The 20,275-nt window shown below is 39.5% G+C and overlaps 1 protein-coding gene across 1 annotated transcript in view; it reads right to left on the bottom strand.

Moving 5' to 3' along the window:
• The window catches only part of cubn (cubilin (intrinsic factor-cobalamin receptor)), a 362,173-nt gene that overhangs the window by 294,074 nt on the left and 47,824 nt on the right, over window positions 1–20,275 (bottom strand). The window contains exons 11-14 of the mRNA XM_069931217.1: window positions 19,695–19,873; window positions 10,322–10,487; window positions 8,404–8,620; window positions 5,778–5,905 (exon numbers count right to left, since the gene is read on the bottom strand). Coding sequence (XP_069787318.1) covers window positions 5,778–5,905; window positions 8,404–8,620; window positions 10,322–10,487; window positions 19,695–19,873 — 690 coding nt within the window. The remainder of the gene's footprint in view (window positions 1–5,777; window positions 5,906–8,403; window positions 8,621–10,321; window positions 10,488–19,694; window positions 19,874–20,275) is intronic.

The following is a 20,275-nucleotide window of genomic DNA, read 5'->3' as shown; positions in this document are numbered from 1 at the left end:
CTATAGATGCTACATGACCTGTTGAGCTTTTCTAGCACTTTTGTGGATTGCACCATTAATGGAACAAGTTTAATTCAAGGTCATGTCTACAATGAATAAATTAGAAAAACTGTTCCTCAGTGAAACTGATCACATGACATGTGCATTGAATGTTTTGTATCCTGTAACTGTGCACATATTTGGAAGTAAAAAAAGAAACCTTTCTTCATGCATTTATTTCTGCAGGCAATCAAAAATCAAATCAATCCAGATGGTGGCCACAAATTGTGTGATTTTATCCTCTGGCAATGGAAAACGAGCCAAATAAGCACAAAGCACGTTTGTGCAGCTCTGGAACCATAAAATTATAATCTGCTTTGGATGCCAGAACCTTCCCTGTAGTTTAGTGAAAAACTTAGGAAAAAGCTGCAGCTTTATGAGTCCACTGCAAAAGCCTCCAACTTGGAAGTTGTCCACTTAACCCAAAATGTCAAGACTTCAACTCAGACTTTCGGCTCGAGCATATGAAAACAATATGTTTATTGACCCTTAATTTTATTTTTGCCACACCCTCAAATGGTATCTTCCCTACATTAATGAAATATGTTTTTGTCCATGCTATCACTTTATTTTAGGTAGCTGAGACTAAAGCTTACAATAAAATGACACTGATGGGATATTGTGACCATTTCTTTAACTAGAATAAATAATTTAATAAAGTAAAGCCAGGGCTACTGGTTTTCTTGGACAACAGCCACAAACTGTTCAGTCAATTTGTACAGAGGCAAGAATTCTCCTGGCACCACTCTGTCTGTGCCCTCAGTTTTTTTTATGTTTATTACATTGCCGACAGATTATTTGGAATAAAATGAAGAGAATGACTTTGATTTTATGTGTTTGATATAAATATCTAAAAGGTGGCATGTGCACATTGGTGATGCCAACACAAATCCCAGGAAGTTGGATTAATACTTCCATTGTTATAGTAAACATGAGAATAACATTAACAAAATTCTTATATATTCCAGTTAGTCATGGCATATTTTCAGGACGTTCTCCATTAAAGTACCGCTGAATATTGAGAAAATATGTCCCTTTTAATTCATATCCTATTGGCATCTAAAAAAAAGCAATTCCTTTAGGATAATGGAAAGACTACTGTAGTTATTAAATGAAGTATTGGATCTATCACCATATTTGGAAAATAATTAATTCAGTTAAGTTTATTTCAGCATTATGTAGCTTTGATTCGATTATTAATAATGCCCAGTGGACTACTCAAAAGATTGTCGGATTGGCTCCCATAAAACTTTACAAATGAGAATATGATAATCAAAATCACAAGAGATACAGAATTCATCTTGGTCTCCACCCTTCTATTCTTGTTCCAATGATTAAAGCATGAAAAGCACAGCTTGTGCCAATCCTAATAATAGTCTGAAAAACAATTTTTGCAATTTCTTCCTCCCCACCCCTCCCTCCCCCCACCCCTCCCTCCCCCCACCCCTTCAAGGGAACTGTATAAAATGCAATTCTTAATACATTCCATATATGGTTCCAACATCAGCAGAAAGAATGCAATGCTGACTATGTTCCCTCAATATTTTCTTTTAAAGTGCTCTTTTCTGCTATTCATCATCTACTAAATCCACCAACTACCAAGGAGTATGGATTCAGTGCCTGATCACCATTAGTAATTGATTCTTAACACCTATTTGACTATAAGTTGATCTTGTTTTCACCCAATATCCAGTGGGACACATCAGGGCCCCCAGTAATCCAGAATATAAATCCTGCTTGATTTGCCATTTAAATCAAATGCATCATCTGAATGTGCGATCAACGAATCACACAAATTAAGAAAACTTTGATGAAAGGTCATGATCCTGAAATATTAGCTCTCTTTCTCTCTCCACAGATGCAGCCTGAGCAGCTGAGTATGCCCAGCATTACCTTTTCTGATTTCAGATCAAGGATTTTGTCTGGGAAATATCATTTATTACATCTAACAGTAGTTGATCCAAAAATTGTCATTTAGCAGTGAAAAAAACACAATTATTGATTACACCTATTATCACTTCCATTTTTGAAACATGATTTCTGGTTTTTAAATATATTATATAAAAATAAGTCACTCTGATTTTTGGCATTTTATTTTCTAAGGAGTCAGTCCATAATATTACATGTAAGAAATGGTGGTTTCAGAAATCTTCCCATGTATGAGAAACTCTCTTGGCTGATTTCTCTAAATGGGACTTGCCAGACAACAGACAACTTGCAGATTTACAATAAATGAATGGCATACTCAGAGATATCTTTAATCTTTTACTTAAAGTCCCCTCCCTGTTTCATACTCTCTCTCTCTCTGGCTTGGCTTCGCAGATGAAGATTTATAGAGGGGGTAAATGTCCACGTCAGCTGCAGGCTCGTTTGTGGCTGACAAGTCCGATGCGGGACAGGCAGACATGGTTGCAGCGGTTGCAAGGGAAAATTGGTTGGTTGGGGTTGGGTGTTGGGTTTTTCCTCCTTTGTCTTTTGTCAGTGAGGTGGGCTCTGCGGTCTTCTTCAAAGGAGGTTCCTGTTTCATACTAGTACCAAAGTAAAGCACGATCATGGCCCTAAATAACTACTAACATGGCTCTGACATCCATTATCACATTGTGCTTTGAGAGTTGAATGCACACCCTTGAGGAGCACAGGTGTTGAGTGTAATTGTGGCTCACATTAACTCTTCTGTCCAAGCCAACTTTGACCCACTTCAACTTGTCGAGTGTCCCAATGAATCAATGGTATATACCATCTCTCTAGCCATTCATTCGGCCCTGGATGCCAAGGACACCCATGTCAGACTACTGCTCATTGATTGCAACTGCACCTTGAATATCATATACCTGTCCCCAATAAACTCAACCTCAAATATTGTGACTTTGGCCTCAGTGATCCCTTCTTCACTGGGTCTTTACTTTCCTGCCTAATAGACTGAAAACAACAAAAATGGGTAACAAGATCTCCTCCTCAATCACACTCATCATCCTCAAGAATGTGTACTCAGTCTACTGCTATGTTCCCTCTATACCCAAACTGTACAGTCAAACACCCATCCAACTCCATGTTCAAATACACTGATGACACCACAAGGGTGGGCTAAAAATCAAATAATGAGACAGAATACAGAAAGAAGATTGAAAGTCAGATAGCCTCGGACCAAAATAATAAACTCTGTCTCAAAATCAGTAAGATAAAGAAGCTGATCATAGACTTTAGGAGAGAGGGTACAGCCTAGATCAATGTGTTGACATAGAGATAGAAAATAGCTTCTAGTTCCTGGGAGTAGGCATTTCCAATGATGTGACCTGGACCAACCGTGTTGATGTGATAATTAAGAAGGCATGCCAATGTCTCTACTTTTTTTGGAAGACTAACGTAATTTGACATGTCCACTATCCCTCAATAACCAGCAGATGCATCATCCAAAGCCTACTTACAGGATGCACGTTATAGGACTTGCTCTGCTCAAGATCAGAAACAGCTACATAAGTTAGTGAATCCAGCTCAAAACACCACGCAAACCTCTCTCCTCTCCCGCCAACATGCTGGACCGATCCCAGACTATGCATACATTATTCTGCTTCTCACCTCTGGGAATTTATTATATTTAAAAATAAATTTCGATTACGGCCTGGTAATTGACCCTTCCAGCCCATGACTTCCAAATATACCAACTGACCTACAACCCTTGTACAGTTTAAAGGGTAGAAAGAAACCAGAGCATTCGGAGGCAACCCACGCAGACCTGGGGAGAACGTACAAACTCCTTACAGATGATGTCGGATTTGAACCCAGGGCACTGGCACTGTAATGGCATTGCACTAACCACTTTGCTATCCGTGCAGCCCAACTATGCTAACTGTGATGTCCATCTAAACTAATTACAACTGTATGAATGTCACCACTCACTTAATACATTGTTGTTGAAGAACCCTTCCCACAGTGACAATAAATTTGAAATATTAAAGTGTCATCTACAACAATTGTCAGCAATATTTAACATGAAAACCTTGTGATAGTATTTCACTTTCTGTTAAAGCTTTTCTCCTCAAAGAACATCAACTTTCCTTTTTCAAGAAATATTGGGTTAGTGATGGAAATTAGCTCTGAAGTAAAAGATTAGCTATAATCTTATTTTATGGCATGAGGCAAATGATGTGTGGTGGTAAGTGTGCTGACCAGCTGCATCACAGTCCAATATGGTGACACCAATACCCCTGAGCATAAAGCCCTCCAAAAGGAGGTGGACACAGTCCAGGACATCACAGGCAAAACCCTCCCCACTACTGAGTACATCTACAGGGAACACTGCCATCAGAGAGCAGCAGCAAGGCGACGATGCATGCTGTGGATGAATCCATCCCCTTCCAGGTGGCGAGAGATGCATCTGACTTTGTCCTGGCTGCCATGCTCAACCAGGCAGGCAGACCAATGGCTCTCTTTTCCCAAAAGCTCCAGAGCCCCGAACTTCGGCACCCAGCCATCGAAAAGGTGGCCCAAGCCCTAGTGGAAGATGTGCACCCTTGATGCGTGTGAACGCCGCTTGGGCTTCCGTCAATGGGGGAAAAGTGGTAGATTTCACCAGGGTGCATCCTATTAATCACAACTCTCTATCTAATTTAGTTGACTGATAACACTACAATCTTTCACCCACTTCATGAACTGCTTCTTCCATCTAAGTGGGTGTCTCACCATTTAAGGGCTGCATGTCTTACCATTCTAAGGTCTGTGTTTCTCCACCATCCAAAAGCTTGCGTGTCGCATAAATCTCAAGCCCACGTGTCATCACCAAATTTCTGAACTTTGAACATGGAACTGCCTTTCAAGAATTGAGCCTTGAGCCATAGTGGCTTGGGGTATTCCACACACACACACACACACACCAATATGTTTGCACATAATTAGAATTTAAGGTTAGATAAGTTAGATTAGGTGTTATATATTTGTTGATTCATAATTTAAAATATTATTTAAAATATAACACCATCTGGACTAATCTTTATCACTGCTAGAATGTAGGTAACACACATATATATACACACATATACATACATACATATGTACATACATGTGCACACACATACATATACACATACATACATACACATAACACATACATACATACACACATACATACACTCACACACACATATATATACACACACAAACATATAGTCACACACACATACACACACATACATACATATACACACATACACTCACACACATACATACACATATATATGCACACACATATACACACACATATATACACACACATATACACACAAACATACACACACACATATACACACACAAACATATACACACACAGATATACACACACAGATATACACACACAGATATACACACACACATACATATACACACACATACATATACACACACATACATACATATGTGTGTGTATAAACAGCTGCGTGTTTCTATCACCGCTCGCTGGTTCACCAATCGCCCACAGCTCCTTCTCCAACATCTCCTGCCCTTTCTTCATTATTTTGGCTATCTCTTCTCTGTCTTGTTACAAGGCACCAATGGTTATGGGGAGAAAGCTGGGTAATGAGGCTGAGTGGGAAAATGGATCAGCTCATGATTAAATGGCAGGGCAGACTCATGGGCTAAATATCCTATTCCTGCTCCTATGTCTTATGGTTTAATAAATGTCATCTTAAAACAACCATCTTATACATTAGATAATAGAGAACAGCACTATATTATAAACAACATACCTGTTGAAGCATGAAGGGTATCATACATTGCTAGGAATCCCTTAGTTGTGTTTGAATCAGACACAAAAAGAAGTCTCATCAAATTGCCACTGCTGATTACAGAAGGCGGTATCGACCTACCACAATACCTGCATGAGTGAAATTTATGTTTGCTGTTAAAATGAAAAGTACAATTTTCAAACATTCAAAGCTCAGAGGAAACTGTTTCTCAAGAATACATATTTTACTACATGATAAACAGGATGGGGAAGCATATTTGAACAGAACTGTATTAAGTTACAAATCACAGAAATCAAGGGTTTTATTTTATTTGACCAGACTCTTCATTAAAAGAAAGCATGTATGGAATCCAGATTTGCATTGATAAGGCTCAAAGTTTTTGCTAATGTCAACAAGATAGCAATGAATTATTTGTAATTATTTGAATTATCAGCCTGACTGTGAAGAAAAGAGAAAAAGGTAAAACAGAATGTCTGTTTAGTTAAAGAAACACAAAAAATGCAGATGCTGGAATCTTGAGCAAAACAAAGAATTTCTGGAGGATCTCAGTGAGTTTGGCAGCATCCATGAATGGAAGAGACCAGTCAACATTTTGGTTCTGGACCCTTTATTAGGATTACAGTAAAAAAGATATATAGAAAGGGGGAAAGAAGCTGGGGGAATGACCAAGAGTTAATTAGATATAGGACAGGAGTGAAAAGTAGAGATACAGTTGAGGAGACTACTAGGAAGAAAAAATATATACTGGAGAAACTCAGCAGGTCAAAGTTTCTAGATTTTAGCACAGACTAGAAGGGCCAAAGAGGCCCGTTTCTGAGCTGCAATGTTCTATGGTTCTACCAGTTTACTTTATATAGCAAAGATAAAAGGTACATAACCAACATTTTGGGCTTGGATAAATGTTGGCAGGTGCCTAAACAAAATGGGAGGAGGGAGGGGGAGGTAGACAGTCTCAAGGGTAGGAGATAATAGGAGGATAAGGGAGGAAGGGCACAGCAGCAAGCAGGAGGAGGACGGATGGCTCTGGGAATAGAGAAAGGGTGGAGAGCTGGAAGAAAAAAGACATGGGGAAAGGAAAGAGAGGGAGAATGGAGAGTAGTTTAACAGAAATCGAAGAAGATGATGTTAATGCCATCTGGTTGGAGAGTACCCAGACAGAAAAACAAGGTTTGTACTTCCAACTTACAGGAAAACTTGGTGGAATAGTATATGAGGCCTAGAAGCAACATGTGAGAATGGGAGTGGGATGCAGAATTGAATGGGTTGGCCACTGGAAGATCCCTGTCACTGATGCGAACAGAGCAAAGATGCTCAGCGAAGCAATCTCCTAGTCTGTGCCCAGTCTGTTCAATGTAGAGAAAGCCACAAAGGGACCATGAGATGGAGTAGATCACTCCTGCAGATACACAAGTGAAATGTTTCTTTACTTGAAAGGATTGTTTGGGGCCCCAGACCGAGGTGAGGGAGGAGGTGTGAGCACAAGTGTGGCACTTCCTGCAGCCATGGGAAGGTGATGGAGGGCGATTGGAGGGGAGAGATGAATAAACGAGGGAGTCAAGGAGGGAACAGTCCCTACAGAAGACAGAGAGCAGAGGAGAAGGAAAGTTGTGTCTGGCAATGGGATCATGTTGTAGGCGACGGAAATTATGTGGATAATGTGTGGAATGCGGAGACTGGTGGGATGATAGCTAAGGACATGGGGTAAATTGTAACATTTGGGGGCAGAGGGGGCCAGGGCAGATGTGCAAGAAATTAAGGCGATGCGGGTAAGGGTTGAGTTGATGGTAGTGGAAGGGAATGCATGTTTGTGGAAGAAGGCAGACATTTCAGGTGATCTTGACATGAAGACCTCATCTTGAGAACAGGTGCAGTGGAGATGGAGAAATTGCAAGAAGGAAATAGAATCCTCCGAGGACACTGGGTGTGAAGAAATGTAGTCAAGGCAGTTTTTAGGAGTTTTTTTTGTAAAGTATGTCTGTGGAAAGCTCGTCTCCCAAGTTACTTCTGACTAATAGGAAGAGGAGGGAGAAAACAAAGGTAAATGAGAAGAAAAAAATGTCTATTTATTTAGCTCATTATGATATTTGATTAAATTCCCCACCAGTAACTTCATTTCTGTTTAATTATGAAGGCATATGCTTGTATGTTGGTCACAGAAGTGCTATTTGCTAATCCAGAATAGAATTTCACCTCATAATATAGCGAGACATGTTATTTTTTAGCCCTCTTTCATTTTTTGTTTCCATTACAATAAACTGTAATGCTGACATCTCCTGCACCATCAAGCTCTTGCCTGCTGAAGTTGTTTAGAGCTCCCTATACCATTTGCCCATTGTCATGCTGGAGTGCTAGGGTTTCTCTGAATAAAAATATGAAATTAATGGCTTTAAAATTTTATGTGATCCATAAAATTTAACATGGTGCACGAATATCCTTTTACACTTGAAATTGGTCAAAAATATTAGTTAAGACAGCATGATAAATAATGGTATATCATTGCACTCTTTTTAAATTAATTAAACGTGAATCCAATTAATTAGTTTCAGAGTAGACTAATAATGTTGGAAACTTGAGTCAGTAAAGCAATTTTTATTAAACACAATATGCAAATATGATGCTTTCTTACCTTCCCATTGGTCTGTCAAGATTAACATCATATACTTCAACATACTCCTTGCTGCAGTTCACGTTAAATTCAATATTAAAGGAGATGAATGTTAAATGGATGACATGTCCAGCCTGAACTGAGATATACCAGATACATTTGCCACCATGTGGATAATTTGCAGGATTTTCAGGACTAGTAATGGTACCAGTTAATTGTGTCAGAACCTCACCACATCCTGTAAAGAAAATACTTTTTATATACCAACTGTTTGATGCAAAGGGAAAGCCTAAATGATAAATATACCTTCTTATTGCTTTCAACTCTGATCCTTCTTTCACATTTTGAAATATATTCATTTCAATGATGATCTAATAGCAAAATATAGACTTCAAATTACTCACATATTTTCAGTTATAAATTAAATATAAACATGCTTATATTTTTCTTTAACATGTGTACGTGAATTCAGTATAAGGAGCCCTTTAGGTTATGAATCCAAAAGTAATGTTTCTCTGATCATTCAAGATGAATGCAAAGGTGCAAAATTGATTAAGTGTCAATGTTTCTTCAAATAAACTAAATTTATAACAATTTCGAATGAAGGATCCAATTGCAGCAAGGCTTCAAACCAAAGGACAATTTCAATTCTCTAATGGAAACTGTATGCTCTGAGGTCATTGATAATTAAAATTAGTGAAACCTAATACATGGTTGATTCAGAAGACAATGGTTCCTTTCTTATTGTGACAGAATATATAGACATGTTTTTGGGGGATAAATTGGGAAAGGTCTGTTAGAGTAGGTCACATACAAACACTTCAAAACAGATCTTATTTGAAATACTGGAGCTCTGCTAATGCTAGACATATCGGCTCCACAGCTTTTGCAAGAGCTTTGCAGAGTGCCCAAGAGACTTCACTCATGGATTGTTGTTTACAGAAAGGCAACAGATGAAAGATCTTCTCAGAGCCACAGATTGCTGGAGGTGTTCTAAGAGGGTCATGTGTTTTTGCAAGCAGAAAGAGTCAAACAGGCTTTCACTCAGAGAGTAAGAAAGAGAGAGAGATAGACAGACGCACACAAAGATCACTTGTACAGTGTCACAGCCAACAGAAGCAGCTGGGACTGGAATAGGACAAACTGGCCAGCTTATGGAAAGCCCAATTGAAAGATGGCCTGGTCAAAGCAAGAACCTTCCTGAGTGATAACCATTTACCTTTCAAGCACCAAAGCCTAGTGAACTTTATAAATGTTAAATTCTGTGCACAGTATAAGAATTGCCTGCAACCAGTGAACTTGGAGGAATGAGAAGTGAGATTGACTGTGAACCAAAGAACTTTTCTGAACTTACACACATATTACATATACGTGTGCTTAGAATTAGAAGGCAGTTAAGTTAGGTTAGTTAAGTCAATAGTGATAAGTTAAAGTGTGATTCTGTTTTCATGTTTAAAGATAATTAAAAGCAACTTTTGTTTAAGTAACTATTTATCTTGGTGAGTATCTATTGCTGCTGGGTTTTGGGGTCCTCTGGGCTCGTAAGATTATCTAGAATATTATTTTAAGAGTAATCAATTTGCTCTTCAAACATCAAGAGTCAAACATGTAAAGTGGGACCAGAGGCTATTGTAGATCTGTATGGCCCTTGGAAGCAAAACCTCCACAAGCTTTCCTGGGTATTTTCCTGTCACCATCTTAGAACTGCCAAATTTTTGAAATTCCAAATATAAATTAATTAACCACTGGATTATGTTTCCATTGGCATAACTAGTAAGATTCAACATTATCAGTGGTTATCTTAGGAGTTTCTCCATTCAGGCTTAGTCCTTCCAAGGCTACTATTACAAGAAAAGCCTTGCAATTCTGGAGGTATGGAGCTGTGGAAAAAATGTGAAACAAAAAAGAAAGTGGGTGGGACAAATGTATTTTAAAATACCTTTCTCAGCTGATGCATACTCAACTCTAAATCCATTATGAGCCTTTTTCGAATTCATCTTCAACATAATGTACATTGATGTCTGTATTGAAGTCACCGCAGGTGGAACTACATCACCACAATACTTTCCGATGAGTGGAGAGTCTTTAACAGCGCCATCTCGGAGCTGAAAATATAGAGATTGCTTTCATTTGAGAAAAAGCTTTAATCAATATGAACAAATTTTTTTAAATTCTGTAAATTCAGGGAGCTTAAGAAAGAGAAGCAGCAGTAGACCATTCTGTCCTTTCCCCCATGATCTGTTTGATAAGATCTTGGCTTACCTCAGCACAAATTTTCTGCTCTGGTTGAAAGTTCTAAAGATTCATTAACATCTTAATGAAGAATTATTTTCTTATCTGCATTGAACTTTTAGAACCTTATTTGCAGACTGTGATTTTGGAGTCCAGACTCTCCAACAAAAAAAAGTAAATTCTACATTCAACCTGTCAAGCCCCTTAAAAAATGAGTCAACTAGATTTACTTTCATTTTTTTAAATTTGAGAGAATGCACATATGGTCAGTTAAAACTCTTCCTTCTTAAAATATTTTAATTGATTTTCAATAATAATGTTTGTAAATGGAATGTTCTACAGCAAAAATGATAAAGAAAAGCACTGCAGGAATAACCATACATATGAATTTCCAAAGCACAGCCATAATAAAAAGAATGGACATAATAAATTAAAATTTATCAAACCCCTGACCCTAAACAAGGTTGAAAATTAATGTTGATAAAACAAAGTAGCTCACTCTGAAGTGAGTACCAACACAGTACCAAAATTCTATATTAACATTGAACCTAGAGATTATGGTAATAGTCCATGAACAGGCCCCCTAACATTTGGAATCTAATGTTTGAATCATTAATTAGGTCCTTAATTTTTTCCAAATTTAAACGAAACATTATGTCCCTTAGCCATTGTACATGAATAGGTGTGCTTAATCAAAATAGCATGTCTGGCCAGCAACAAAGATAAAATCCAACATTTAATTGGAGTTACTAAAACATAGTCTTCTCCATGGGTTCCAAACAGAGCAACTAAGGGATTTGGTTCTCATTTTAAATTGAGAATCATCAATAATGTTTGAAAATTCTCTCTTCCATATTTGTCCAAACTGGGGCATGTCCAAAACATATGGATTAAAGAAGCATCACCTATTTTGCATTTATCATAATGAGGATTGATATCTGAGTAAAAATGAGATAATTTAAGTTTAGGCACGTAGGCCCTATGTACCACTTTGAATTGCAGCTGGCAGTGGCGAGCATGCAGGTTCAAATCCTGCTCCAAGGGCATTGTTAATTTGGACAAAAGGGGCATGTCTTAAACCAGACAACTTGTCATAAATAACAAATATTAAAGCTTCACTGCAAGGTTGTAATCCAAAAAGTGTATCGAGAATAGTCACCTCGGCAGTCAAGGAAAATCAAGGATCTGAGATTGAATAAAATATCTGATGTGTAAATCTCTGAAAAAATTAGCATTTGGTAAATTGAATTTTCCAACCAATTGTTCAAAAGATGGAAAACTGTTATCAATTAAAAACATCTTTAAAATATTTAATACTCAATCTATAACAATCATTAAAAGCAGAATCCTGCAAGGAAAGCTGAAAAAGGGGATTGGACAAAATGGGACTAACAAGAGGACTTACATGACAATCTATTATCTCAGGAATCAACCTGGCATTTGGAAAATGTCAAAGTCAACATGGATTTACTAAATAGAAGTTAAGGTTGACAATTTTACTGTAAATTTTGAGGATGTAACAAGCACAATAGATGAGGGAGAACTCGTGGTATACTGTATTTGTGAAAACACAAAGCAGGAGAAAGTCAGCAGGTCAAACAGTGTCCTTTACATCTTCTTTGGCTTGGCTTCGCGGACGAAGATTTATGGAGGGGGTAAATGATCACGTCAGCTGCAGGCACGTTTGTGACTGACAAGTCCGATGCGGGACAGGCAGACACGGTTGCAGGGGAAAATTGGTGGGTTGGGGTTGGGTGTTGGGTTTTTCCTCCTTTGTCTTTTGTCAGTGAGGTGGGCTCTGCGGTCTTCTTCAAAGGAGGTTGCTGCCCGCCGAAATGTGAGGCGCCAAGATGCACGGTTTGAGGCGATATCAGCCAACATTTCAGGCTTGAGCCCTTCATAAGGATATAGAAAAATGCGAGCAGACATCCAAACAAAAGAATGGGGGGAAGGTGTGTTCACAAAGGCAAGAGATGATAGGTGGAGAAGGAAGGGAGGGGACAGCAGTGATCAAGATGAGGAGAAATGGCTATGTGAATAGAGAGGGAAGGGGGAGGAGAACTGGAAAGGGGGAAGGGGAGGAGGAGAGCAGGTGAGCAGAAACTGGAAAAGTCGATGTTAATGCCATCTGGCTGGAGAGTGTCCATATGGAAAATCAAGTGTTGTTCCCCCAATTTGTGGTGGTCTTGGTGGGATAGTACACAAGGCCATAGACAGACAAATGAGTGGCACAGGACTGAAATGATTGGCTGTCACTAGTGCAGATGGAGTGAAGGTGCTCAGCGAAGCAATCTCCCAATCTGCACCCAGTTTCTCCAACGTAGAGAAGGCCACAAAGGGAATACTGGATGTAGTAAATCAGTCCTGTGGATACACGTGAAGTGTTGCTTCACTTGAAAGGCCTGGTTGGAGTCTCGGACTGTGGTGAGGGAGGAGGTGTGGGCACAAGTACAGCACCTCCTACAGCCACAGGGAAAGGTGCAGATGGGGGGAGGGGGGATTGGTGGGAAGGGATGAGTGCACAAGGGAGTCACAGAGGGAGTGAGAAGGCAGAGAGAAGAAGAAGGGATGATGTGTCTGGTAGTTGGATCCTGTTGTAAGGTCTGTAAATTCTAGAGGATAAGGTGTTGCACGCAGACGCTGGTAGGGTAGTAGGTGAGGATAAGGGAGATTCTACGTTTGTTGCATATGGAGGCAGAGGGGAGCCAGGGCAGATGAGAGGGAAATGGAAGAGATATGGGGGAGGGCTGAGTTAATGGTGGTGGAAAGGAAGCCATTTTTATGGAAAAAGGCAGACATTTCAGAAGATTTGGACTGGAAGATCTCATCTTGGGAATGAATGCAGTGGAGATGGAGAAATTGAAAGAAGGGGCTAGAATCTTTGCAGGGGACAGGGTATGCGGAAGTATAGTCAAAGTAGTTGTGGGAGGTAGTGCGTTTGTAATATATGTCGGTGGAAAGCTTGACTCCTTAGATGGAGACAGAGATATCCAGGAAGGGCAGAATGTTATCATAAGTGGACAAGGTAAGTTTGAGATCGGGGTGGAAGTTGGCCGTGAAGTGAATGAGGTTGACAAGCTCATCGCAGGTGCATGAGGCAGCCCCAATGTAGTTATTAATATAGGGGAGGGAGAGTTGAGGGGTCTTGTCTGTGTCGGCTTGCAGCATGGATTATTTTCAAACCTTGATGAAGGACTCAAGCCCAAAACATCAGTTATGTATTTTTACCTTTGCTCTATGCAGGACACTGCTTGATCTGCTGAGTTTCTCCAGCATTGCGTTTTTACTTCAATCACAGTGTCCACAGATTTTTGTGTCATACTTATATACTGTATTTGTATTTTCAAAGGATTTTCAACCAGATTCCACTTAAAAGATTAGCATGAAAAATTAAATAAAGTTGGCAGTACTACTGGAGTTGACACTGCCACTGGTGAGGACTCTGGAGGACTTGGGAGTGGAGACACTGTCTTCCAGTGCTACTCCACTGGGTCCTAATGCCTTGCCATTACTTCCAATGGCCCCATGTGTTTAAACTGCTTGCAGAATGAGGCTGGAGGTGGGTTTTTACTATTGATAGTTTTTAATGTCCACAAAATTAAAAACTATCAATATTAAAAACCCACGCCCGATAATGAATACAAAAGTTTAAGTGTTATGCTTGTTCTTTCAAGAAGAACTACTTTACAGTGTTTAACACTTAACTGACTTTATTTTTCTAGAGCTGGCTTCAACCAACTTCCAATGACCACCCCCATCATAAGTCACTTCTGGTTTCAGGCCAAACGTGCACATTGCATGCTGGGAAATGTAGCTCTTATTTTACACACATAAAAACACATCTTTTCCCCTTTAAATAAAACCCAAAACAAACACAATAATAAGTCTACATAACAAAGTAACTACATTCTGTGGCCAATCTCTTTCCACCAGTTGCATCTGATGACTTCTGACTTCACAAAATCATTCAAGTTCATTCAGGGCATCCACAAGATTCAGTTGAAGTTCAGAAATCTGGGAAGAGGTTTTTTTCCTGATCTTCCTTTTTCTGTTTATAAGCAAGTTTACGAATAGCCACCAGTAGCTGTTGATTTTGCAGTTGCAGTTCCTTAACATTATAACAGGTCACCAGATGCTGAAAAAATCATTTCAGAGAAACTGCTTATGTCAGGAGAATTAACTTCATTTGCATTTAAAATATGCATTTAAAATATGATTTAATTGTGCAACTTCTAGTTCCATGAAAAGCACTCTATTCTCTTGTTAAAATATCTGACACTTGCCTTTTGTATCTCTGATTCTCCCTGTTGAGTAATGAAGCATGCTGATTCGCCTCGCCAATGCATTTTTGTAAATAGTGAATTTCCTTCATGGCATTTTCTAATTTACCCGAGAGATTTGCCACAGATTTTGTACACATTCATATTCTTCACACTGACACTTCAAAAGCAGAGCTTTCATCTCCACTTCTTTCACTATTTCATCCAAATATTTATTCACTCTCTTATTTTCCTGTTTTGCCAATAGTCATTGATCTTGGGCTTCAACATATCTATGATACAACTCTGTGAGCTTCATTCCAGGCTTCACAGTCTTGGTCAGAGCTGCTGCAGTGGGTGACATGGCTTTCAGTTCCTCTTCTGATTGTGTGGTGGCTCCTTTAAGTTTTGCAGTTAAAAGAAGATGGTTTGCATTTTTCAATTCCTTATCATGAAGAGTCTCTTCAAGTTGTTTTCTTAAGAGTTCAGATTCTTGTATCGATATATTCTTATCCTCTAATGCAATCATTCTTTCTTTTAGATGCAGCTGCAGTCACTCATTAGAGTCAAGCTGAGTTTCTAAATGTCTCAAACGTTTTTCTATGCAGCCAAGCTGCTCTTCAGCTTTTGTCAGAGCTGCAATTCACTGGACAAGTTCAGCTTCTACTTCTGGTAAAGTTTTTGCTCACTTCATTGATAGCTGTACTTTCTGATCAACAAGTTCCAGACATTCCTGTAACGGTCTATTTTAGTCTTCTAGCTGGCGTAAGAAGGCGTCCTTATTTGCCAACTCATTTTCCAGTTTTTTATTCATGTCATGTAATGAGGTTGATTCTCTCTGTACATTAAGGTATCGCCTCTCAAATGTAGTTATTCTTCCATGAGTGTTGTGTGCTCATCTTCAGTCTGTGAAGCCATTACGAAAACTCTTCACCAGGTTGAGCTCTTCGCATGCATGTAAACCTAATATTGCCTGTACTCTCCTTTCTACAATCAGTAGCTGTGATTTTAGATGCTTCCCTTTGTGTTCGAAAGTCACCATAAAGCCCTTTTTACTGGAACACTCTCTCCAATGTAGCCTGTCACTTGTTAATTTCACAGGATAAATTTTGCTCTTTACGGTGAAGGTCTTGTAATAATCCTTAAATAATAGATTCATCTGGGCTCCAGTGTCAAGCTTAGATGAAATTACTGTCTCATTCACAGTCACTGGAATGATCTATTCCATTTTGCCAGTGGTAGTCTGTGGTGAATCCACAAATAATCCCTCCATTTCTTCATCCACTGTGTATATCTTTCCCTTGGTATCCCCTACTTCGCAGCACTTTGCAAAATGATTCTTCCCATATTTATAGCAGGATTTTCCATATGCAGAACACATCTTTGGAATATGTTTACCTTCTCACTTGCTGAATTTGCTGTTTGAGCTTACCACTTTGCTTTGTTGTTGCTTTGGGGAACTCCTGGTGCTCTGCTTCTCTGTTTTCTTCGCATGTACTGTTTTGTCTGTCCTGTGCAGCTCCTTATCTGGTGTGTCTATCTTGTGTAGTTCCATAGCTTTTGCTCATGTGGTCTCTGTTCCCCTACACATATTAACAGCTTTTTCCAGTCAAATCTTTTTCACATAATGGTCTTTCTCCAAGTCCATTTTCTGGGATTCTCTTTAATGAGTGAATTTTTCAAATCTCCAAATTCACAGGATTTGCTTAGTGTGCAAAGATCAGCTAAGTATTGGTCAAAGCTCATACCTTGTTGCTGGTCACAGGAGAAAAACTTGAATCACTCAAGTGTGACGTTTTTACTTGGAACAAAATACTTCTCAAATCTTGTCAACAGTGTCCAACATGAAATCTGCCTCATCAATTTAAAATCTGTTATAGATGTCCAAGGCATCTTCACCCATCACGTTTAAAAATATAGACACTTTTGGTTTTCATTCAGTCTCTCCTGCTCCACTAGCCTCTAAATAAATGTTGAATCTCTGTTTAAAACATTTCCAGTTGTCGGCGAGATTGCCAGAAAACTTAGTTATCCATGCTTATGAATTATTGTCTTCTCTTACTCACTAAGACACTTATGACACCATGTTATGCTTGTTCTTTCAAGATGAATGATTTTACGTGGATTTAACACCTAACCAACTTTATTTTCCTTGAACTGCTTCAACCGACTTTCTACAATCACCCCTGTCATACGTCACTTCTGGTTTCCACCCAACTGCACGCATTGCATGCTAGGAAATGTAGTTCTTATTTACACATATAATAACACATAATAACTCCTAAATAGAATAAGATCTAGTGTCGCCGAAAATGTTCTCCCAGAATCATAGTGCGGCTTTCGCGCAAACAAAGGAACTACTGACATGGTCTTTGCCCTCAGACAGCTCCAAGAAAAGTGCAGAGAACAAAACAAAGGACTCTATATCACCTTTGTTGACCTCACCAAAGCCTTCAACACCATGAGTAGGAAAGGGCTTTGGCAAATACTAGAGCACCTCAGATGTCCCCTAAAGTTCCTCAACATGGTTATCCAACTGCACGAAAATCAACAAAGTCGGGTCAGATACAGCAATGAGCTCTCTGAACCCTTCTCCATTAACAATGGCGTGAAGCAAGGCTGCGTTCTCGCACCAACTCTCTTTTCAATCTTCTTCAGCATGATGGTGAAACAAGCCATGAAAGACCTCAAGAATGAAGACGTTGTTTACATCCGGTACCGCACGGATGGCAGTCTCTTCAATCTGAGGCGCCTGCAAGCTCATACCAAGACACAAGAGCTACTTGTCCGTGAACTACTCTTTGCAGACGATGCCGCTTTAGTTGCCCATTCAGAGCCAGCTCTTCAGTGCTTGACGTCCTGTTTTGCAGAAACTGACAAAATGTTTGGCCTGGAAGTCAGCCTGAAGAAAACTGAGGTCCTCCATCAGCCAGCTCCCCATTATGATTACCAGAGCCCCACATCTCCATCGGGCACACAAAACTCAAAACGGTCAACCAGTTTACCTATCTCGGCTGCACCATTTCATCGGATGCAAGGATCGACAACTAAATAGACAACAGACTTGCCAAGGCAAATAGCGCCTTTGGAAGACTGCACAAAAGAGTCTGGAAAAACAACCAACTGAAAAACCTCACAAAGGTTAGCGTATACAGAGCCGTTGTCATACCCACACTCCTGTTTGGCTCCGAATCATGGGTCCTCTACCGGCATCATCTACGGCTCCTAGAACGCTTCCACTAGTGTTGTCTCCGCTCCATCCTCAACATTCATTGGAGTGACTTCATCTCCAACATCGAAATACTCGAGATGGCAGAGGCCGACAGCATCGAATCCACGCTGCTGAAGATCCAACTGCGCTGGGTAGGTCAGTCTCCAGAATGGAGGACCATCGCCTTCCCAAGATCATGTTATATGGCGAGCTCTCCACTGGCCACCGAGACAGAGGTGCACCAAAGAAAAGATACAAAGACTGCCTAAAGAAATCTCTTGGTGCCTGCTACATTGACCACCGCCAGTGGGCTGATATCGCCTCAAACCGTGCATCTTGGCGCCTCACAGTTCGGCGGGCAGCAACCTCCTTTGAAGAAGACCGCAGAGCCCACCTCACTGACAAAATACAAAGGAGGAAAAACCCAACACCCAACCCGAACCAACCAATTTTCCCTTGCAACCGCTGCAACCATGTCTGCCTGTCCCACATCGGACTTGTCAGCCACAAACGAGCCTGCAGCTGACGTGGACATTACCCCTCCATAAATGTTTGTCTGCGAAGCCAAGCCAAAGAAAGAAAAAAAGAGCACAGTAAGGTTATACTATAATGTTATGGGCATTGGTGAGACCACATCTGGAATACTGTGTCTAATATTGGCCTCATTTTCAAAAGGATATGAAGGTATTGGACAAATAGAAAGTTTGGACAGACTCTACTCATATACAGGTATGCTGAGGTTTATCAGAGTACAAGATCTTGGGGCTCTTTTCCAGGAGAATGAGGAGTATCTGGAAAGAGGAGTTATTGTTTAAAAAGAGTTGTCCATTTAAACAGAAGTTAGGCATTTTTTTGTTTTCTCAGAGGTCTGTGCGTTCTTGGAACTCTTCCTCAAAAGGAGGTGTAAATAGAGTCTGAATATTTTTAAGGTGGATATACATGATCAGCAAGGAGATGAAATGTCATTGTGGAATGACAGCCTTATGTAGCCTTGATCTCATTAAATGTTGGAGCACACTTGAAGAGCAAAGGTCATTCTCCTGCTCCTTATTTGTAAGATTTGCTGAATATTTCAAGCCTTCTCTGTTTTTTTTTTGATTTCCAGCAACTACAGATCCTTTTTTTAAAGAAAGGATGAAGTTAAAAGCAAAATTTGCTTAAAAATCATTTTCTTTCATCAGGACTTTTGATATGATTAATTCATTTCACATCCGAGGTACAGTGAAAAAGTTAATTTTAGTCAACTGATCAATAGAATGTTCCACAGGTACAAATTCAATAATGAAAACAGCTTACTCTCATATAACCATATACAGCACAGAACAGGCCAGTTTGGCCCTGCTAGTCCATGCTGGAACAAATCCCCACCCTCCTCGTCCCACTGACCAGCACCTGGTCCATACCCCTCCAGTCGTCTCCCCTCCATGTAATTATCCAGTATTTCCTTAAATGTAAATAACGCTCCTGCTATTCCACATCCCAACCACCCTTTGCGTAATAAGAAAAATGCTCAAAGGATCCTTATTTCAGTTACTAATCACACATGAATAATAAATAAAAGATTACTTATCATTTCACCCATGGTTTAACAAGAATGATAACTCTCATACCTCTAAATAGTCATGGCTGCAGTTTTTAGATTTCTCAATGTCAAAGGAAATGAATTTGAGAGTAACTACTTGTCCTTCTGGTTGAATGATAATCCATTCACAGCTTCTGTCATGAGGGTATGGATTGGGATAGTAAGGAGACTGAATCACTCCTTTATCATGAAGAATTCCACCACATGCTGTAAAGAAGCAAAAGGAAGAAATTGGAAACTATAAAAAGGCAGCAGATTAATGGAATAAAAATTGTGCCAAAACATTATTTTCTGTCTTTCTTTCCCTGTTGCCTCTATAGTTACGCTCTGCCCAACTATAGAAATTAATCATAATGTTCAATTATAATATCAAATGGATTACTAACTTTATTAACTTTTTAAAATCGCCATATAAACCAACTGTTTCATATTGTTATCAGCAAGCCCCAATTTTTACTTCTACCGTACATGAAATAAATATTTTGAATGAATACAGTCAATGATTGCTCATGGGAAAAATTGATTGAGTGTTGCCTATTGTCTTGGATTCTGATTTAATGGTAAAGGTTAGAGGAATTGGAATTTGCTGTCATTATACTGTGAACATGA

Source organism: Narcine bancroftii, chromosome 1, assembly GCF_036971445.1.
Source record: "Narcine bancroftii isolate sNarBan1 chromosome 1, sNarBan1.hap1, whole genome shotgun sequence".
Classification (NCBI taxonomy): domain Eukaryota; kingdom Metazoa; phylum Chordata; class Chondrichthyes; order Torpediniformes; family Narcinidae; genus Narcine; species Narcine bancroftii.
Note: the sequence above shows the minus strand (reverse complement) of the source record. Positions and strands in the feature narration are given on the sequence as shown.